Below are 19,225 nucleotides of genomic sequence, written 5' to 3'. Positions count from 1 at the left end.
TTCAAAGAAACAGTATTTGAACATTTCAAGCTTTGGATTCTAAAGGAATAAGAATTAATGTATAAGATCAATTAAGTAGGCTTGCTTAGGCTTAGTGGGCTGAGCCCATTGGCCCTTGTACCAGTCATGAGTCGAAAATTGGGCTGTGACACATGGTATTTGACCAGATGATGTATCTAAGGTTAGCTAACATGTCATGATATGCATCATAAAAGCAAATCGACATATGAGCCCGAGGACAAATTGCCACCAACTTCACCAAATTTGTAAACATTAGCTATAAATATGTTGAACAAACTCTACGAAATTGTTTTTTAAGGTTTCAAAAATGGTAGGGAAGTACTAGGCTTGGCAATACTCAATCTTAATATGATTTAAGACTCAAGGATAAAGTAAAATCTTAATAGGATTAGGACAACACCTTAAGTAATTTTGAGTAACTTACAAAACAATTTTTAGTAACTTACTTAAAATGTTTTTGGAAACTTGTCTCAAATGATTTTGGATACTTATCTAAAGAATTTTTGGAAACCTACCTAAACCATTTTTATAATAGTTGAATCATTTTTGCTAACTTAGTTAAATCACTTTTATAACTTAGTGGAATCAATTTAGGAAACTTTCCTAAAAATATTTTAGGTAACTTATCCAAATTGTTTGCAAACAATGCATCAAATATTTTGAAATAGTATTACAAATTGTTTGCATAATACTACTTGAAATAACCTATAATATAAACAATTTAAATTAAACATGTAGTTTTAAATTCATAATTTAATTGTAAATGGATGTGAATGATTATGGATTTAAACCCAATGTAATTGTGGATGATTGTACGGTTTAACTTTTGTTCGATATTTTTGAAATAAGGATTGTGGGCCTTACCTCTTTATTTTTCTAGTAATTGTAAAATTCTCTTCTTATCTTATTTCCCACATATGTAACTCCAAATTTCTTGATAAATTATGTAAAGTTTATGTCGCTTATATGATTAGATTAGAAAGAAATTTAATAATCCTAACAAACTGTAGGGCCAGGGCGCCATAGAGGGTACAAGAAGATTGCATTCGAGATTTATGAAGACTTGTGTGTATAATAATCTAGATTAATTAGTTTCTTTTTTATGGCTTAAGGAAACTAGATTAGATAAAATCCATTATCATCCGAGTAATATATATGCGATAGATTTATTTTAAATGATGTTTATAAATTCTATACATGCAATATGATGAGCTTGGAAACCAAGTACAATAAATCCTTGGGAATCAATCTCAAAACTAAAAGCCCGTATTAAAATATTAAGTCGCATATTTTCAACATGATCAAGTTACCTTCTATTATCATAGTAAAAATCAAAATTCTTTGTATCTTGACTTATTAAGTCACTCAAAGTCAACTTTAACAAGAATATGTTTATATATGCTATAACAAATGAGTCCCACTTAACTAACTTGTATGATTTGTATGAATTACTCATGATCATAGAATGTTAAATGTAATTGTTAGGCGAAACATAACGGATCTAAGAGTTATATTGGATATAATTCATAAACCTAGTTATCTATCTAATTTAGTATATCATGATTTATTGAGTCACTTAATAAATAAGGGATATTGTTTTGAACAAAATGGTGAGATTAACGAACAAAGATTTAGATTTTATCTTAAATTGACTTTTAAAATACACAAATCACTTATACATATTCTCTCTAATATATTTCTTTTTGCTAGATAAACGGGTAAAAACATATCACTCTAAAACATATTGTATGCAAACAAACTCACTCGGCCAAACTTCTTGGGTTGCTACATGAACACGAAAATTGTTCTCAACAAAGGAAAAAGTTGTGTAACCTTAAGAAAACTTTTCTAAAAGCCCCAGCTAAGGACATTGGTGATGAAGCATGGGATGCTTATCATATTCATAAAAATGATAATGATCAAGTCGCATATGTGATGACGCCTAGTATAACTCCAAAGCTTTGATAAAAAAAAAGGACAACAACAAAGGCATATACCATTATGACAACGAAAGGTCATTGGAAGAGGAATTGCAAGGTTTACTTGACAAACTTGAAGTAAAGGCTTAATGAAACGTCGACTTCAAAAAAATAATTATGATTGATTTAAGTCTTTCTACTTCTTCATCATCATGGACATTAGATACCGAATGTGGTTCTCACATATGTAATGATACAAAGGAACTAAAGAAAAGTGGATGATTGAAAAAATGAGAGGTGACTCGAAACGTCGAGAATAGGGCAAATATTGTTGCAATAGCTATAGAGACTTGTTACTTGCTTTTGCTTTTAGGTTTAATCTTAGAACTAAAAGACCACTATTATGTTTTAGTAGTAACTAGGAACATTTATTTCACATTCTTGCATTTACATGGATCGATGTCGAAAACCTGAGTACACACGAGGAATTCGTAGTCCATAGCACTAAGCGTCGAGATCGAGCACCCATATTGAATGCACTAAACATAACCTCTGATGCGGTAGTAATCGACTTACGCCCTTTTCACACTCCCTCTTGGCTTAACACGGGCTTAATTAAGTCTTTGGACCTTATGACGTGCTTAAGGTAACAGGGCCACGAAAATCATACCGTCATGTTACAGTAATAAACCCACGGAGTATTGGCCTTGGACATTAAAGGCAACAGTTGTTCTTTTTATTAAATGATATTGGCTATTGATCTAGTAGCTTATATGTTCTAAATCCGAAAAACCAAAATGTAAATGTGAGGCCACATCGACATTTGCTTGGTCCGCTTAGACCAAATTTGGCCCTTGGCAAGAAAGGAAAAAAGAAAGACAAAGTTAGTAGCTTATGTGACAAATTTTCATCACATGGACAATGATAAAGTTAATGAAAATAAAGTTACATTCTAATTCTTTTCAAAATAAAAAAATAGTTACATTTCATTTTTCATTATCAAAATTTTCTTTTATTAAAACGAGTCTATAAAACATGATACTCAATTTATCAAAATTGAATAATTCAATCTTAAAATGATCATTTGACAAAATATTCGATCTTAATTCAGTGCATTTACTGATCTAACACTATATAACTTTACTAGATAATATATTAACAAGACAATTCAAAAACCATATTAACATTTATCAAAATTTATTTGTCAATTTTCAAATTACATCTTGCCTACAATTCAATTACATTTTCCATTTTGATAAAACATTTTTTGGGCTTAAAAAGACGTTAATTATTATTGTATTCTTATATTGTTTTTTCACAATTGTTATTGTCAAATAAAAATTACAAAATTGAATTAATATAATTAAAAATTATGGTCAAAATTAATAATTATGAACTATAATATTCCTAATTTTCACTCCGTATCTATTTTCTGATTTTAAACTATCATGTAAAATATAATTTGTGTGTTTTTTGAAAGTTATTTGTAGTTGTTGGTTTCGAAATATGGGGACAAAAAGTTTGCATGTGTAGGGCAGCGGAAAATATCATAAAACGCTGTCGTAATAAAGGGTAGTCGTGTAATTTCGAAAAGGCATCAGCTTAAAACCCTAATTCTCTCCGTCTAGTGTTCCTCCTACAGCTCGCGCTCAAAAAATACATCTCGCAAGCCGCAGCAGCAGAGAAACAAGAAAATGGAGGCAGCGAGAACTGTTAAGGACGTGTCTCCCCACGAGTTCGTGAAGGCCTACGCCGCCCATCTCAAGCGCTCCGGCAAGGTTATTCTATAAACTTTACCCCGTCGTTGCTTTTAGTTTGTAGATTCACTGCTTTTTCACTGATTTAGGGCTTGCGTCTTTGATTTTTTTTTCCCGTTTTTTCTATTATGCATTTTTGTATTTAATTGGGGGATTCGTTTGTTTATGGGAAATATGTTTTAACGAAAAGATGATGCTTCTAAAACTTTTCATATAAGTAATTAACTTAGAAATAAATCTTGAAAGAACATGGTTTTGTTACTCCAAAAGCTGTCACTGCTATCCTTCGGCCCCGTTTGTTTGTTGCCTTTGCTACTTGATTTTTTGCTTTTGGAAGCAACAGCAAAAGGCGCCTATGGATACAATGGTGAACAATTTTTTCATAGAATTAAAAGTCAAAAAAGTAAAAATGTTTTGAAATAATAAACTGTATGATTTTAACTTTTATGCAGAACTACATGTTAGAATTGGTCGTTTATTCATTTTTTGTTAGTTAATATTATGCTACTTACCGTTTCCTTTTGATTTTTTAGCAACTTTTTATGAAGCATAATGTAAATAGCAAAGGGCAACAAATAAATAAAGCCTTAATTGGTTCTTTTTTTCTTTCCACAAATTGATTTAATGGGAATGAGATTTTTGATAATGGTGTACGCTTGGATATGAGATTCTATGGCTGGATTAATCATTTACAGTCTTAAACATTGCTGTTGTGAGTACACTTGTTGCTGAAAGTTTGGATTCTAACATCACTTGTTTTTATTTTTTGCCTAATTTTTCAAGACTCTGTGGGTAAGGAGTTTTCTTTCATTCATAGCAGTTTGGTCCTTACTTTTTCCTGCCTTTTAACAGATTGAGCTTCCTCCATGGACTGATATTGTCAAGGGTGGTACATTGAAGGAGCTAGCTCCATACGACCCTGATTGGTACTATATCAGAGCTGGTATATAGATTTCTTACTCTCTTCTAACCCCCTTCCCACTTTGTTTTCCCTATTTACATGCATGAGTATGCATTATGCTTGTTTAGGCACTTATGAATGAAATGCAACTAATGCAATGTATGCATCTATAAGTTCTTATGATCACCATTTTCCTGCTTTGTAGCTTCCATGGCAAGGAAAATCTACTTGAGGGGAGGTCTTGGTGTTAATGCCTTCAGGAGGATATATGGAGGGGCCAAGAGAAATGGCAGCCGCCCACGTCATTTCTGCAAGAGCAGTGGCTCTATTGCTCGTCACATTCTCCAGCAATTGCAGAATGTGAACATCATCGATCTTGATACTAAGGGGTGAGTTTTCTCATGTATGATTCTTGGGTTTATAATTTCTTATTGCTGTTACCGTAGGTAATTTGATATCAACATCATCGATCATGCTAATTGGTCGCCCTTGCTAATTAAAATTGCAAGGAGAAGCGATATGGCTAGAATGAGTTACTTGTTTGCCTCTTTGTTCAAAAGAAAAATAGACATGGAAGGGAAGGTTTTTTAAAATTGAAAAACCATCTGGTTTCTGGTCAGGGCTGCTGTAATTATCTTGTCTACTTGGGTTTAAGGGACAATATCTCTTTGAAGCATGTGGTGTGTATTAAAATTTTCTGTGATATTCTCAGGACTGTAGCAAGAAAATCTCAGAAAGTTGAATATTAGATTTCAGATTTTTCTTTTCTTAAAAAGAAGTCTCTGATATAACTTATGCCAGATAATTTTTGATACACACTCCAAATCCTAACCCCTGTATTGTAATGCATGTTGGATTCTTAGGATCATAGAAGAAGTAGCTCAGAAAGATTCTTGAGTATAAGATATTACTCTTTTTTTGAAAAATCTTTTGGATATAACAATGTCAGATTTTTCTTCATTTTATCAATCTCTTTAGTTCATAACTCTAATATCTTAAAAACATTTAATTATTAAATTGGAGAAGTTATTTATGGAGAATAGCTCTGATTGTGACTTTCTATTTTGACTGTGTTGCATATTATTAACATTTTTTGGACTATTAATATTAACTAGAATCATATGTCTGTGTATCAGTGGCAGGAGAATCACATCTAATGGCCAACGGGATCTTGACCAAGTTGCTGGAAGGATTGCAGTTGCCCTCTGAGAAATTTTTCAATGAGTGGAATTCCTGAAACTAGTTGTTTGAAAGAGAAGTACTTAGGAGGCAGTGTTAATCAAATTTCTGTTTTGGTCTGTCTGGGTTTTTTCTAGATGAAGCTTTTTGTTTTAAGGTTTAATATGCTGTTGTTGACAAAGAGTCTATGACCTTGAATTTTGAAGTCTATTAAAACTCATTCTGCGAAATTACTCGACTACCCTTCATAACGTTGATGATAATCATATATTAAAAGTTTGCTTATGAATATGATGGCAATTCTTATGGACATACTTACTAGATTCAGACAGTACCGTCGGTTGGATCGGTTGACTTGTGACCCGGTCCTGGACTCGAGTTGGTTTTTTAATTGGACAGATTATGCATTTGATTCGCAACAACTCAAATGCATTCGTCGAGTATATAAAAAACTCGATCATATGATGGGTTTTTATTAATTCAAGTAAGTTAAATACTATAACTATTTGGATGATTTCAAAATATCATCTAAATTAAATTATACATATTTATTATTGATTTTTTTATTATTTTTATCAAAAAGTTATTTTTCTTTCAAAAAAGTTAAAACTAAAATGTAGAATATTCTTTCTAGGCTTAGTCGTTTTTGTAAATTTTTTAAATGATAATGAATATTTTTGGTTCTTATATTATAATTTGTCTAATTGTACAAAATATTTATTAAATCTACAATTTTATTTATAAATATTTTAAAATATTTTTATCAATCTAATATTAATTCGTATGATTTAACAGATTTAGCAATTGAATAATTTGAATCGAAATTCAGAACCTTAAATGAATCATCCAATGAATTAGTCATTGTATGATCCAATTCTGGTAACTAACTATACCTGTGAAGCTGTCCAAGCACGACTATACCTGTAAGCAATCTTGTCTTTCCATTATTTGATGGTAACTTGGTCCCAATTTTTTTACAAATCTATTACATTGCTGCTCATTAGTCAATAATTATAAAAAAAGAAAAGGTTAATTACAGGCATAAAGTACAATTCAGTTAGAAGTTCAATGCCAAATTTTGCAAGTTAATTAATTAAACCCTTAACTGCCTTAGCCAACAATTATGATTTATCTTTAGGTGTTGTAGGTATCGCTATCATAGGATTATCCACCCATTACTAAGCTTTCATTAGCACCACCATGGGTAGTTAGGCACAACCTCTTCGATTTCAACTTCTTTCATAACATTTAATTCAAAGCACATTTACTTCTTATTACTTTGAAAAATACTTTTTTATGTTTGATTCAAAAGACATTTACCCTTTGAAAAAGCAATGGCGTTAATTAATCGATTATTTTTAAACGAAAAGATAAATATACCTTTTTGTTATTTATTTCTTCAAGGGTTTTTGTTTTTAGTTACAAAATTGTGAGATTTAATTATTTATAAATTTGATTAAAGATTTAATTAGTTTAAAATCATTTTAATTACTATGAAGTTCAATTTCAATTAAGATAAATTGAAATTCAATTATGTATTAAACATATTAAATTATATATAATTCAATTCTGAAAAATTATTGTCCATGAAGTTTTATTGAAAATAAACTTACTCTGGTTAGTTTAGAAAACATTTGCTTTTGAAAAAAAATTGGAAAACAAACTTTATCTCTTTTGAAGAAGTGATTGACATTAACATGACATTAATCAAACTTATATTTGTGTTAGGTGTACGTTCAATGCTGACAATATCATCGCTTTGTTCATTTCTTCCCTTTTCCTTTTTGTTTTCATTTTTTATTTTAATCAATTTCCTTATCACTATTTTTTTTCACATTAATGGTGATCAATATTTTAACTAAAGATAATTTAACAAGTTCATCTCAAAATTAATATATCATAAATAAAAAAATGTAAATGTTTAATGCGTAATTGAATTAGAGCATAACTTAAATAAAATTTAATATGATAGTAATTAAAAATGATTTTAAAATTTATTAAATCTCTTGACTAACTAAAATCTGATAGTTAAAAAACAATATTGATTGAAAAAAGAAGAAGAGAAAAACCAAAATTAAATAGATAAATAAAACAAAGGAAAGAATCTCCAAGTATATTTTTTTATTAAATCTTGGAGATTTTTGTATTCATTTTTTTTCAAATAATTCTCAAAAATCTTGTGTTACTATTATATTTATTTTTGATTTTTTGTACGATTTGCCAAATCCAAACAAATAATTTCCTCCTTTTTGTTAGTGGCACTCCGTGGAGTACAACTAATATATAGCTGGAATCTAAGACTAGTATATTGAAAGAAATAATTTTATTTTTAGTATAAGAGTTTGAGCATTAATTTTTAAAACACAATTGTGTGGTGATAAAAAGACTTCTGCTATTTCACTTTTTTATTGTCCAAAAATAAAACTTTATCCATATGACAATAATCTCATGAGAAAATTTTTTAAAGTATTTATATAGCATATATGTATGATGGAGATATAAATAGGGAATTTAAATATAATTTTTAAATTTAAAAAGGGAATTTAAATGATTTTCTAAATAAGAATGCATGAATTTAATATATTATGACAACTTATATGTACATAATAGCAGAGTTGCTAATGAATCTCCTTTTAGAAACTTTTTTCGTAGATGATATTAAAAAAAAAATTGTATAAAAAAGATAACAAACCGTGGTCGGTAGACACGTCTTGAAAATAAAAAAGAAAAGACAAAGAAAAAGATAAATGTGGTGGGGTTATTAAGGAATAAGGTTTAAGAGGTTAAGACACGGTATGCAAAAGTTTTCAGAATTCCCTTCGTTCAAAAGAGGAAACCAGAAACGTAGTGGGGTCCCATGCACCAGTACTTTACTCGCTCGCACGTGTCTCCACCTGAACTACCTGTCCACAGCAAATCATGCCACCCACGGCCCATACAAAGAATGTGGGACCCGATGCGTGTACCACCCTACACGCCTTTTTAATCCACGTGGCAACCTTTCACCAAGATTCAGAATCTACGCACCCTCGCTCCCGACGAGCCCTTCCCTCCTTCCTTCGCTCCAAATTCGGAATCTTTCTTTTTCTTTTAAAATTTTTATTTTCAATCTTTTTGTTTTCCCCTTTAAACCCAAAAATACTAAATAAAGAAGCTTAATCTTCTTATTTTAATATTTTGATTATGCTGTCTGTGTGATGTCGAGTATTTGAAAGCTTGAAATTTGGGTTCTTGCTTTTCGGTTCTCGATTTTCCCACACAGTTTTTCTCTCTCTCTAGATCAAATCCTCGCCCAATGCCTAGGGTTTTCTCTCTCTGAGATCTCATCCATCTTCTTTCTCTCTTTCTCATTGGCCGCTACCTACTGTAAGTCTATTTTCTCTTTCTTATTCTCTAATGTTAGATTGGTAAAGCTTTTCATTTTCTGATTCGCTGTTTGGTTGCCCAGAACGAGGAAAATTTTCAAAGCTTGCTTCACTGCGAAGGTTTCTTTATTTTCATGATCCAAAACATAGTGATAGCTTTTAGTTGTTTTGATTTTATGACGGGTTCTCGACAGCCAAATAATGCATTGGATACATTTAAGCGATCAATCTAATTAATTTATTTTAAATTTCTTTTCCTTTCTCTGTTATATTTGCTCAGGTATATATTGTCGTATTCAATTTGATATTTTCTTTTGATTTTATGTATTGTAAGAATACTTTTTCCATGGATTTATGAATTTTTTGCAGGTTCTTTTTTTGTCTTACCTTCTTGGCTTTGATAAAGGCAATGGAGTTTTGATGTTACTGGTTTTGTAGGCTGTAAAAATTTGTAATTTTCGATTAGCAGTTTTTCTCAATATATAGGCATTTTTTCAGAGGAAGAAAAAATGCTCTTTTAGGATTGGTGTGAGACAAGAAGTGTATCTAATGAAATGGTGCAATAAGTATGAATATGGATAAGAATCTGGATTTTAATAGAAAATGGGTAGCAAGCCTTTTTTCATAAGGAGCTATTTACATTGGCATGCGGTGAGTAGGTGGTGTGGTGTTTGTTAGTGAGTGTAGAATGCCACTATAAAAATTTTGAAGAATGGATGAAGAACGTATGTTGCATCCCAGTTGGACTGACAAGAGTCCATCTGAAATGGCAGCCGAGTCACGTCTCTTCATTTTCTCTTGTGTTATTGCTGGCCTGGTTGGTATTTTGACTATTTTTTACACGGCTTTCCAATGGAGAAGAAACATTAACTTAAGTTGGATGAAGGCTGTAGCTAGGTCGAAGAAAAACCCAAAGGCCAAGCATAAGGTTCCTATTGCTCCTCATACTTGGGAGCTGGAATCTGTATCCCGTGGAAAGAATTTGAATTGCTGTGCTTGCTTAAAACCAATGTCACCTTCCCAAACCTTAGGGCCTATGATGTCTTCAGACAGTTTCATTCACCGTTGTAGCATTTGTGGTGCAGCGGCTCACTTAAGCTGCTCTTCAAGTGCACACAAGGATTGCAAGTGTGTATCTATGATTGGGTTTGAGCATGTGATGCACCAGTGGGCAGTTCGATGGACAGAGCTTACCGATCAACCTGATGAAGCTTCCTTTTGTAGCTACTGTGAAGAGCCATGTAGTGGGTCTTTTCTTGGTGGATCTCCTATATGGTGTTGCTTGTGGTGCCAACGACTCCTACATGTGGACTGTCACAGTAGTATGTCTAATGAAACAGGTGATATTTGTGATTTAGGACAATTCAGAAGGTTGATTCTGTCACCTCTTTATGTTAAGGAGTTGAACCAGAATTATGGATTTCTGAGCTCTATCACTCATGGCGCAAATGAGTTTGCTTCTTCAGTACGGGCAACCATTAGGAGTCAGAGCAAGAAGCACAAGCATAATAATGAAACTTCAGTTGATACAGGTAGTACTGGTAGCGTCTGTGACATATGCACAGAGAGCACTGTTGATTCCCCTCAAAATGCAAATGGTTCTCATGCGATAGAAGAAAACTGCAATGGTAGCATGAATGTGGGAACACCACGCCATGATGGTGGCGTAGATAAGAAACTGGAGTCAAAGCCCAGTTTCAAAAGAAGTGGATCACTTAATCAGAAGGATGAATCTCAAGCATTAAGGATGAAACAAAGATATGAGCTAATTGATCTGCCACCAGATGCAAGGCCTTTAGTGGTTTTCATCAACAAGAAGAGTGGAGCGCAGCGTGGAGATTCCCTCAAGCAGCGCTTGAACCTTCTTTTGAATCCTGTTCAGGTAATCAGCCGTGAAGTTTTCCTTGTCACTTTCATATATTTATTGGTTGTGTGGGTGGGGTAGTTTTGTGGAAGGAACTATGGGCTACAATAAATGAAAACTCCTCTCCTTTCTTGACGTTTCTTGAGCCCAAAAGTGAAGTTGTTGTTGGGTGAACTAATGAGATTAATTAATACTTCCATGCTTTTGGAACAGTTCTATGTGTTCTTAGCTTAAGAAGTATTTGGCATCTTGACAGATGATAAAGAATCATGTGCGAGTTAAACTTGATAAAATAGAGTCTTTAATACAATTTAACAAAAATAGTTAAATTTTAGAACCACCAATCTGTTTCTAGCTATTTGCATGTTAGAAAAATAACAGGAATACTCACTTGAAGTAGAAGGGTTGCCAACACAGCCTCTTAAGGTGGTGTGACAAATTTCTGAAATCTTGGCTTGCCATATCAGACTAGAGTTGTTCAGTACATGAGATATCAGCTAGGTGGGAAATGACTTTCTTCAAAAACTGAAGATAATTGGGAAGGCAAATACTGTAATTGTGCACAATACCACTTGGCCAGGATGACTTTCCTCGAATTCTTGGAAGATGCTGAAGATACTTTTGATTGTCTTGATGAAGTAATAACCTTACAATTATACTGCTAACACCACCACTTAGATTGGCATTTTTTTTTGTTCTAGTGGCTTCTGATTTAGCTTTAGTTCTTGATTTTTATAGCTGTCAATATGATTTCTAATATGATGTTTGTGAGTATTGTTTTCGTTAAAATTGGTTACAGTTTTCCAATTTGGTGTTTGTGAGGGTTTTTCTAATTGAAGCTTGTCACAGGTCTTTGAATTGAGTTCAACACAGGGACCAGAGATTGGTCTTTTTTTATTCAGAAAGGTGCCTCACTTCAGAATACTTGTATGTGGGGGAGATGGTACTGTTGGTTGGGTTCTGAATGCAATAGATAAGCAAAATTTTGTTTCCCCACCCCCAGTTGCTATTCTTCCTGCTGGAACTGGAAATGATCTGGCCAGAGTATTGTCCTGGGGAGGTGGCTTGGGCTCAGTGGAGAGACAAGGAGGCCTCTGCACAGTGTTGCAGCACATAGAGCATGCTGCAGTGACCATTCTTGACCGCTGGAAAGTAGCTATTTTGAACCAACAGGGGAAGCAACTTCAATCTCCAAAATTTATTAACAACTATCTTGGTATGCAGACTAATTCTTTCAAGTCTTCTAGAATCCGGTTAAGTTGAATATCTAGATCATCAACTTGAAATTTGACCCAACAGAGAGGGAGAGGGAAAGCAAGAGCAAGAGCAAGAGAGTCAGATTTCTATGGTAGCTGGTTTGTCGGGATTTGTACTTAGTTGCGCATGAGACTTTGTGATATTTGTAAATTTTTGTCCATGATACCCTGAAGTGGACAAAATCTTAGATGGAATGGTACAATTAGTGTTTTAGCTGGCTGATTGGTAATTTTTAGCTTGTTCACTTATCTTGGTTAGACCATTGCATTGGTATTTCTGATGTCTTGCCTATTTCCTTATTATAGCTTTCTCATGTGTTATGATTTTCTCACAGGGATTGGTTGTGATGCGAAGGTAGCTTTGGACATTCACAACTTACGGGAGGAGAATCCTGAGAAGTTTTATAATCAGGTGTTTATATCTTCTTGCATTATGCATTTTGAAATGCAATGCAAAATAAACAATGACAATTGATTGTATAATTATGTAGTTTGTTCAACTGAAAAGGATTTTTAATTTCAGCCTATCGCATTCTGATAATTTTGGACTTTCTGATCTTTAACCTCTACATATATATAAACTCATGGCTTTAGAAATGTAAATCATGCCTTCCAATTGAACCTATAATTCCTATCTCAGTACGAACCTTTTCTCTCTGAATGTTATTTATAATTTAAAGAATGCAAGGATTTTGTTGCTCATTTCTTAACTGATTTATGGACCTTTAGTCCATTGATGATGAAAGATAGTATTTGTGTGTTCTTATGCAGGTCTCTACCTCCTCTACTTCTTCTTCTTTGCTTGAATTTTTTGATCAACATAGCTAATGTAAAATGTAAACCAAGAGGCCGTGGATCACATATAGTTTTGAAGAATAACATAAAAAGTAAAAGAGAATTATAAACCATGTCATTGGAGGTATCTACATGAATTAGATGCATCATGTTCCATGTTTTATTGCGATAATTTTTGCTTGTCCTAATGATCTTGTTTTATTTGGTTATCCAATTCCATCTTGCTGAAATTACCTCAATATACCTGCAGTTTATGAATAAAGTGCTTTATGCAAGAGAGGGTGCTAAGAGTATAATGGATAGGACATTTGCAGATTTTCCTTGGCAAGTTAGAGTAGAGGTGGATGGTGTTGAGATAGAGGTCCCTGAGGTATGGGTGCTAGTTTTTATTTAGTTACATTTGTGAAAATATAGACATTATGTGATAATTGTTCAGAAGAGAATTTTTTTCTTAAGTCTTCCAGATATTCTTGTGAGTTTTTGAAGAAGTACCAAGTCGGAATCAGCTGCACATTTGAACTTATCTTTGATTATGTTTGAATAAGTATTTTTTTTTCCTTTGAGAAAAAGATATGTAAAATGTTAACAAGATCTGTTTTCCTGTTAGTGACTGTTCCTTTAAAGCTGTTGTGCTTCTGTTTAATTTCGTTTTCTAATTATCTTGGTTTTATCTGTCCATACTCTCTCAAACTTGTTTCTGCTTATTTTAAATTATTTTTGACTGCTTCTAATAACTTTGTTTGCACTACTGGTTCTTTTATCCATCAGAAAGTTCTTACCTTTATTTAAAAAAATTGTTTATACATTGATGCTGAAGACTTTTAATGGGGCAAATAACTGTTAATTCTTTTTACTGTAAATTTTATGATGCTGTTCTAAACCTATACAGGATGCAGAAGGTGTACTTGTTGCAAACATTGGAAGCTACATGGGCGGTGTAGACCTTTGGCAAAATGAGGATGAGACATATGAGAATTTTGATCCTCAGTCTATGCATGATAAAATACTGGAGGTTGTGAGCATATCTGGAACTTGGCATCTTGGAACACTGCAGGTAATCTAGTCCGTCGAGCAAGGCTAAGCTGGTGCTTTAGTGTAAAAATTCTATCTGGCATTTTCAAAAGTCATGAAAACAAGTTCTATCTAATTTGATGCTAATGTCTAAAAAAACTTGGCTTTGTGATACCATATCACTGGTGCAGACTACATGCCATAAAGGACAACTGGACAAGATAGAAAAACTCAGCCCTTGTCCTTTTCTTTTATGCTGGACAGTAAAGTATAAAAATATCTGATCCAACTTTCTTCTTAATGTTTCTCTATTTTTTGTTTCCTTCTTCTGATTGAGTTCTGGAAATTTAACATTAAGGTTTTGGTGTTGAAAATGTCTCTTAGCTGCTGCTTTGTGCTATTACAGGTGGGGCTTTCTCGTGCTCGAAGACTTGCGCAGGGACAGTCGATTAAGGTACAGCTCTTTGCTGCATTGCCTGTTCAAATTGATGGAGAACCTTGGTCTCAGCAGCCATGTACATTGGTCATATCACATCATGGACAGGTCCTCTCTCTCTCTTTGTCTCTCTCATATACACACACATGGCATTTTATTTCTGTTTAAGTTTGTTATTTCCTCTTTGTACAGTTTGAATCCTTACGAAGTACTTGGTAGGTACATCTCCAAAGAATTATAAGACATCAATATATGAGTATTTCCTTTCAGCAAATCTGACCAGAGTTAAAATTTTATGGATGATTTTTTTTTCATGCACGCCTAATAAATTAGAGTACCATGTTAGTGTTCTAAATTCGAACTACCGTAAAAGTTTCCAAGAGATCTCACAGGATTGTCATTCGTATTTGTTTTTTTATTGTTACATTCCTCGTTATGACAATTGTAATGATTTGGGCAGGCCTTCATGTTGAAGAGGACGGCGGAGGAACCCCTAGGTCATGCAGCTGCCATAATAACTGATGTGCTTGAGAGTGCTGAAACAAATCACATAATTAACACTTCACAGAAGCGAGCTCTTCTTCAAGAAATGGCATTAAGGCTGACTTAAGAGGTGGTTTTTTTTTTTAAGCTCAAAGTAGTTACAGTCAGCAATGTGGTCGTTGCAGGGGCATTTCTCAAAAATATTTATTGGTCTATGTCATCTCTGTCTCTCTTTTTCCAATGTCTTCATCATGATTTCAGCCAAAGCTTCTTGTTGAATCGTGTGTTTGTATATGAGTTTTCTTGAAGTCGTTAATACAGAAGGAGCCCTCAAATATAGTGATGGGTATAATTTTGGAAAATGTTATATGAAGAAAATATAGTGATTGATTAAGATGATAGTTATTGAGTTTTTGCTCTCTGATTCCTATTTCAGTTGTGGCTTCAAATCAAGTGGACTTTAAATGTGCTTTAAATTCCCATCCCTGTTATCATAAAGCAGGTGGTTCAGAAGAAAAACATGGCTTCACTTTGGGTAATTATTTTCTTTTGATTTCACTATTTCGAATTTGTACCCCAGACATGGAAGAGGAAGACTAATTCCTTCCTTGAAAAGGAAGGAATGGAAATTGTCCGCAATTTTTTGCACAAGATGACAACTCAATCAACTCTAGTTGATTAGGTATCGCTCAACTCATTCCTCTGGTTAATACTCCTAAGCAGCCCTTGTTTGACCTTGTTCCAAAGTTTGGCAGCAAATCCTCTGGTAACGTCCCTGGTTCTCTTGTTGCTAGCATTTCTGTTAATGGTTGCACATGTTAAGTGGGAACACACAACTTTCTTGGGTGCTCTTGAATTTTGTGTGTTTACACGATCTAAACGTCGAGAATAGAAGGGAGACATCAGGTAGCACAAGTGAGCTGGTGAGGAACCGGTAGATCGATGCATCGCCTTGTTGAGCTGGTATGTCACAGCTCGGAGCTCGTATGAGTCGTAGAGGGTGCTGCCATTGTTCCGAGGGCTTAACCTTGAGATAGGGTTTAGAGTTTGGAGGTGGGCATAAGTTGGAGATGCCAATGCTAGTCGCCTCTCCCTCGGAGGAGGCCGGACCTTCTCCTTGGATGTTTCTCCCATTCGTCAAATGCTGATGGGTGTCTAACATCCCTAGCAGATTTTGGGTTTTGAATGTGTTGAAATGAGGAATGCGCCTTGCACGTAACGTTAGTTTAGTACCATGATCAACGAGATGTTTGCTTTGTTTTGTACGTCTTGAGCATGTTCTCACATGGATTTTGGACTGCCATTGCGACGGGTTGTACACCCTTTTTTAATATATATATATCAATGCATCATAACCTGCCCGTAGATTCATGCCAAAAAACAGGGAAAACAGAAAAGCTTGGAGAGAAATGGGGGATGAACCAAGGCAGAAAAATGGATTTTTCTTGTTCATCCTTTCGAATTGGATGTGGCAAATGTTGGTATCTTCGCTGCAGTTAAAAGCAAATTGCTGAACAAAGCTGCATTCAGAAACGAGGAAATAAAGATTGCCCTTCTTATCATCTTTCTAGGTGGATTGTTTACTGGGGATTTCCCATTTTTCAATGAACAAGTCAACATCCAAACATGCCACATTCTTTTAAAATTAGACTTTCCATATTAAGAGATTTTCTTTTACAGTTTAAACTCACAGCTTTCCATATTAAGAAACTTACAAAATCTAGTATAAAGGAAGTTTTACGTACATATATAAGTAGTCAAAAGGTAAAGCCCAACCCAAATACTGTATAATGAATATATTAGTGCTATGGGTAAGGGTTGAAGATCAAAAGGTTTTATTTTGCTTAGAAATCTAAAATGCCAGCATAGACCAAAAGTCCTTGACGTTGATGTCGGAAACACCAGTTGAGCCAAGATTTGCTCCGAAATTTTCAGTGCCTTTGATTACCTTAATTGACTAAGCATTTTCATGAGTTAAACATCAAGTCCAAAAAAGCAGCCCTTACAATATGTTTGGAGGATTTTTCCAATATTTTTCTTCAAAATTGACATATAATCTAGTCAATCAGATAAAGTCAAGCATATTGGGTCCTAGGCTGACCAACAAAACACTCCCAAAGAGCTTCGGAAAGGTCAAAATCAGGCATATCACATTCCTTCACAAAGAGTTCACTTTTTGTTTGTTTTTCCAACAAAAATTTGACCTCATTCGTGTTGGTGTTAGGCTATTCTCCACCTTTAGTAACATCTGACTTTTGTTAGGAAATCAAAAGAAAATTTTGATTGATGCATAGTAAATTATCAAGTAATTTATACCACACTTGTCATGATTGATTACTCAACTATATGATTAATGAATTGGGCTCTCTTTATACTTTTTCTGTCTAAAAGACTAATGCTTTCAGTATTCTTTTTAATCACTACTCACATACGTAAGATTTACTTATAAATTCATAACTATTACTGATAATTAAATTTAAAAGTACATTAAAAACTAATGAAAAGGAGTCGGACTTGCGATTTATGCATTAAAAATAATGTACGGTGTGCCAATTACAGCATTTATTTTGAGTACATATTTATATTTGAAAATATACATATACTGTTACGTGATTGTCTCCAAGTGGATACCAAGCTATTAAATTTAAGATTTTATCTCAAAGATCTTGAATTTAATTTGTAAGACGAGTGCATTAAAATTTGTGTAAAAAATTAAGCTACTTGCCTCACTATTTTTGTTTTAAATATTTCTACTCTAGGACGTGACATGTAGTTATTGAAATGTATTAAAAATGGGATTTACCAATTTATACAATTAATTGGTAAATAAAAAAATATATAATCAAACATAAAAGTTAATAGGTGAGATAAAAGTGACGAGAGGAGTATTATTTTCCTTGTATAAAACGGTGTGAAGAGAGAAAACAATCTAGTGTTCTGTGACTTAAGATAGTATAAAACAAAATTAATGCGATTAAATTTCTTCAACCTTTTACACTAGAATCCATCCGTACGTGTAAAGGTGTGCCGCAAGAATTTTGAAATGTATCATCACCACATTGACATGTTATTGAAGAACCAAATTTCCCTAGTTAGTGTTAAGTCGCCAATTAAAGCGAATTTTTGGAGAGGAAGATTTCTCTGCTCAATTCATTGACTTGAAAATTTCTAACCCTCAATTCATAAAGTGGGCAAAAGACAGGTCAAATTGCACTTCGAAACTTTATCTTTCGAAGATGAGGTAATTCCACCCTCATCATGCCTGAATTGGACTTTCTTTTCAGATCTTTGGAGGCTTGCATTGAAACTCTCTTTTTCCTCTTCCCATATTTTCTCTCTTCTTTCACATTTGTTACACTTACACACAAGTAAAGGATAATGCGCAATAATGCTTTTATTGATATTTATTTATCAATCAAGCTGTTTTTGTGATGGAACTTTTTCTTGAATGGTTCAACTCTGATTTTAAAAGGCACAAGTGTTTATGAGCTGGATGGCAAAGATGGAAGCAAGGGGTGCTAGGTTAGCTATGCCCCTAGCTTTGCTTTGTCAAATAGAGTGAGAAGCCTGGTGCGACAGAGGTGTGAGCTAGATGAATTTTTTTAAAAAAAAAAATAAAAAAAAAAAAAAAACCTATTTTCTTGCTTCATGCAGAAAGCAAAGTAGAGATAAACTTATTTAACAATTGAGTTTTTTTGGGAGTAGAGCTATTTTCACCCTTCCAAGTAAATTTCATATTAATTTAATCGATTTTACAATTTTTCCCTAAAATATTATAAAGCGGTTTAAGCAATTAATTTTTTTTCAATAATTTAGGACTTTACAGATCTTCTTTACAAGGATTATCAGACTGACCAAAATTCACTCTGACCACCTTCTCTCTGACTGGAGTTGTAATGTTTTTGTTATTTGTTGGTTCAAATTTTGGGTTGATTCAATTTTTGCTCAAATTTTTTGTTTTTCTATTAAGGAGTTGTAAGTTTTTTGTTTTTCTATTTGAACAGTGAGCATGAACATTTGGCATGAATGTACATTAACTGTGATGCTGGATGTATTGATTCCAGTTAGACTTTAAAGCCTCCAAGAATTTTTTTGCCAATTTGGGTTTATTTTGATGCAATACATAACAAGGCTTAGGAAGATTCATAAAAACAGAGTTCGATAACTATTGTTATCAGACTGAGCAAAATAAAATTTTACTGCAAAAGTACTCTTGATTCCACCTCATTGCATACTCG

At 33.4% G+C, this 19,225-nt stretch overlaps 2 protein-coding genes across 2 annotated transcripts; both read left to right on the top strand.

Annotated features, from left to right (window-relative positions):
• LOC18604796 (40S ribosomal protein S19-3) lies at positions 3,556-6,068 on the top strand. Its single transcript, XM_007037455.2, has 4 exons — positions 3,556-3,718; positions 4,550-4,640; positions 4,804-4,987; positions 5,735-6,068. The coding sequence occupies exons 1-4, from the start codon at positions 3,635-3,637 to the stop codon at positions 5,805-5,807; spliced, it is 432 nt and encodes a 143-aa protein (XP_007037517.1). The 5' UTR covers positions 3,556-3,634; the 3' UTR covers positions 5,808-6,068.
• On the top strand, positions 8,925-15,396 carry LOC18604795 (diacylglycerol kinase 1). Its single transcript, XM_007037451.2, has 8 exons — positions 8,925-9,143; positions 9,512-11,024; positions 11,856-12,222; positions 12,598-12,674; positions 13,308-13,427; positions 13,947-14,111; positions 14,475-14,612; positions 14,965-15,396. The coding sequence occupies exons 2-8, from the start codon at positions 9,855-9,857 to the stop codon at positions 15,112-15,114; spliced, it is 2,187 nt and encodes a 728-aa protein (XP_007037513.2). The 5' UTR covers positions 8,925-9,143; positions 9,512-9,854; the 3' UTR covers positions 15,115-15,396.

The sequence above is a fragment of the Theobroma cacao genome, chromosome 3 (genome assembly GCF_000208745.1).
Source record: "Theobroma cacao cultivar B97-61/B2 chromosome 3, Criollo_cocoa_genome_V2, whole genome shotgun sequence".
NCBI lineage: Eukaryota > Viridiplantae > Streptophyta > Magnoliopsida > Malvales > Malvaceae > Theobroma > Theobroma cacao.
This window is presented reverse-complemented; position numbering and strand designations above follow the sequence as displayed.

Coding starts and splice junctions, on each gene's coding strand:
- LOC18604796 (XM_007037455.2), top strand. CDS start 3,635: ATGGAGGCAGCGAGAACTGTTAAGGACGTGTCTCCCCACGAGTTCGTG. Junction 3,719..4,549: donor ATCTCAAGCGCTCCGGCAAG/GTTATTCTATAA, acceptor GCCTTTTAACAG/ATTGAGCTTCCTCCATGGAC. Junction 4,641..4,803: donor TTGGTACTATATCAGAGCTG/GTATATAGATTT, acceptor CCTGCTTTGTAG/CTTCCATGGCAAGGAAAATC.
- LOC18604795 (XM_007037451.2), top strand. CDS start 9,855: ATGGATGAAGAACGTATGTTGCATCCCAGTTGGACTGACAAGAGTCCA. Junction 11,025..11,855: donor TTCTTTTGAATCCTGTTCAG/GTAATCAGCCGT, acceptor AGCTTGTCACAG/GTCTTTGAATTGAGTTCAAC. Junction 13,428..13,946: donor TTGAGATAGAGGTCCCTGAG/GTATGGGTGCTA, acceptor AAACCTATACAG/GATGCAGAAGGTGTACTTGT.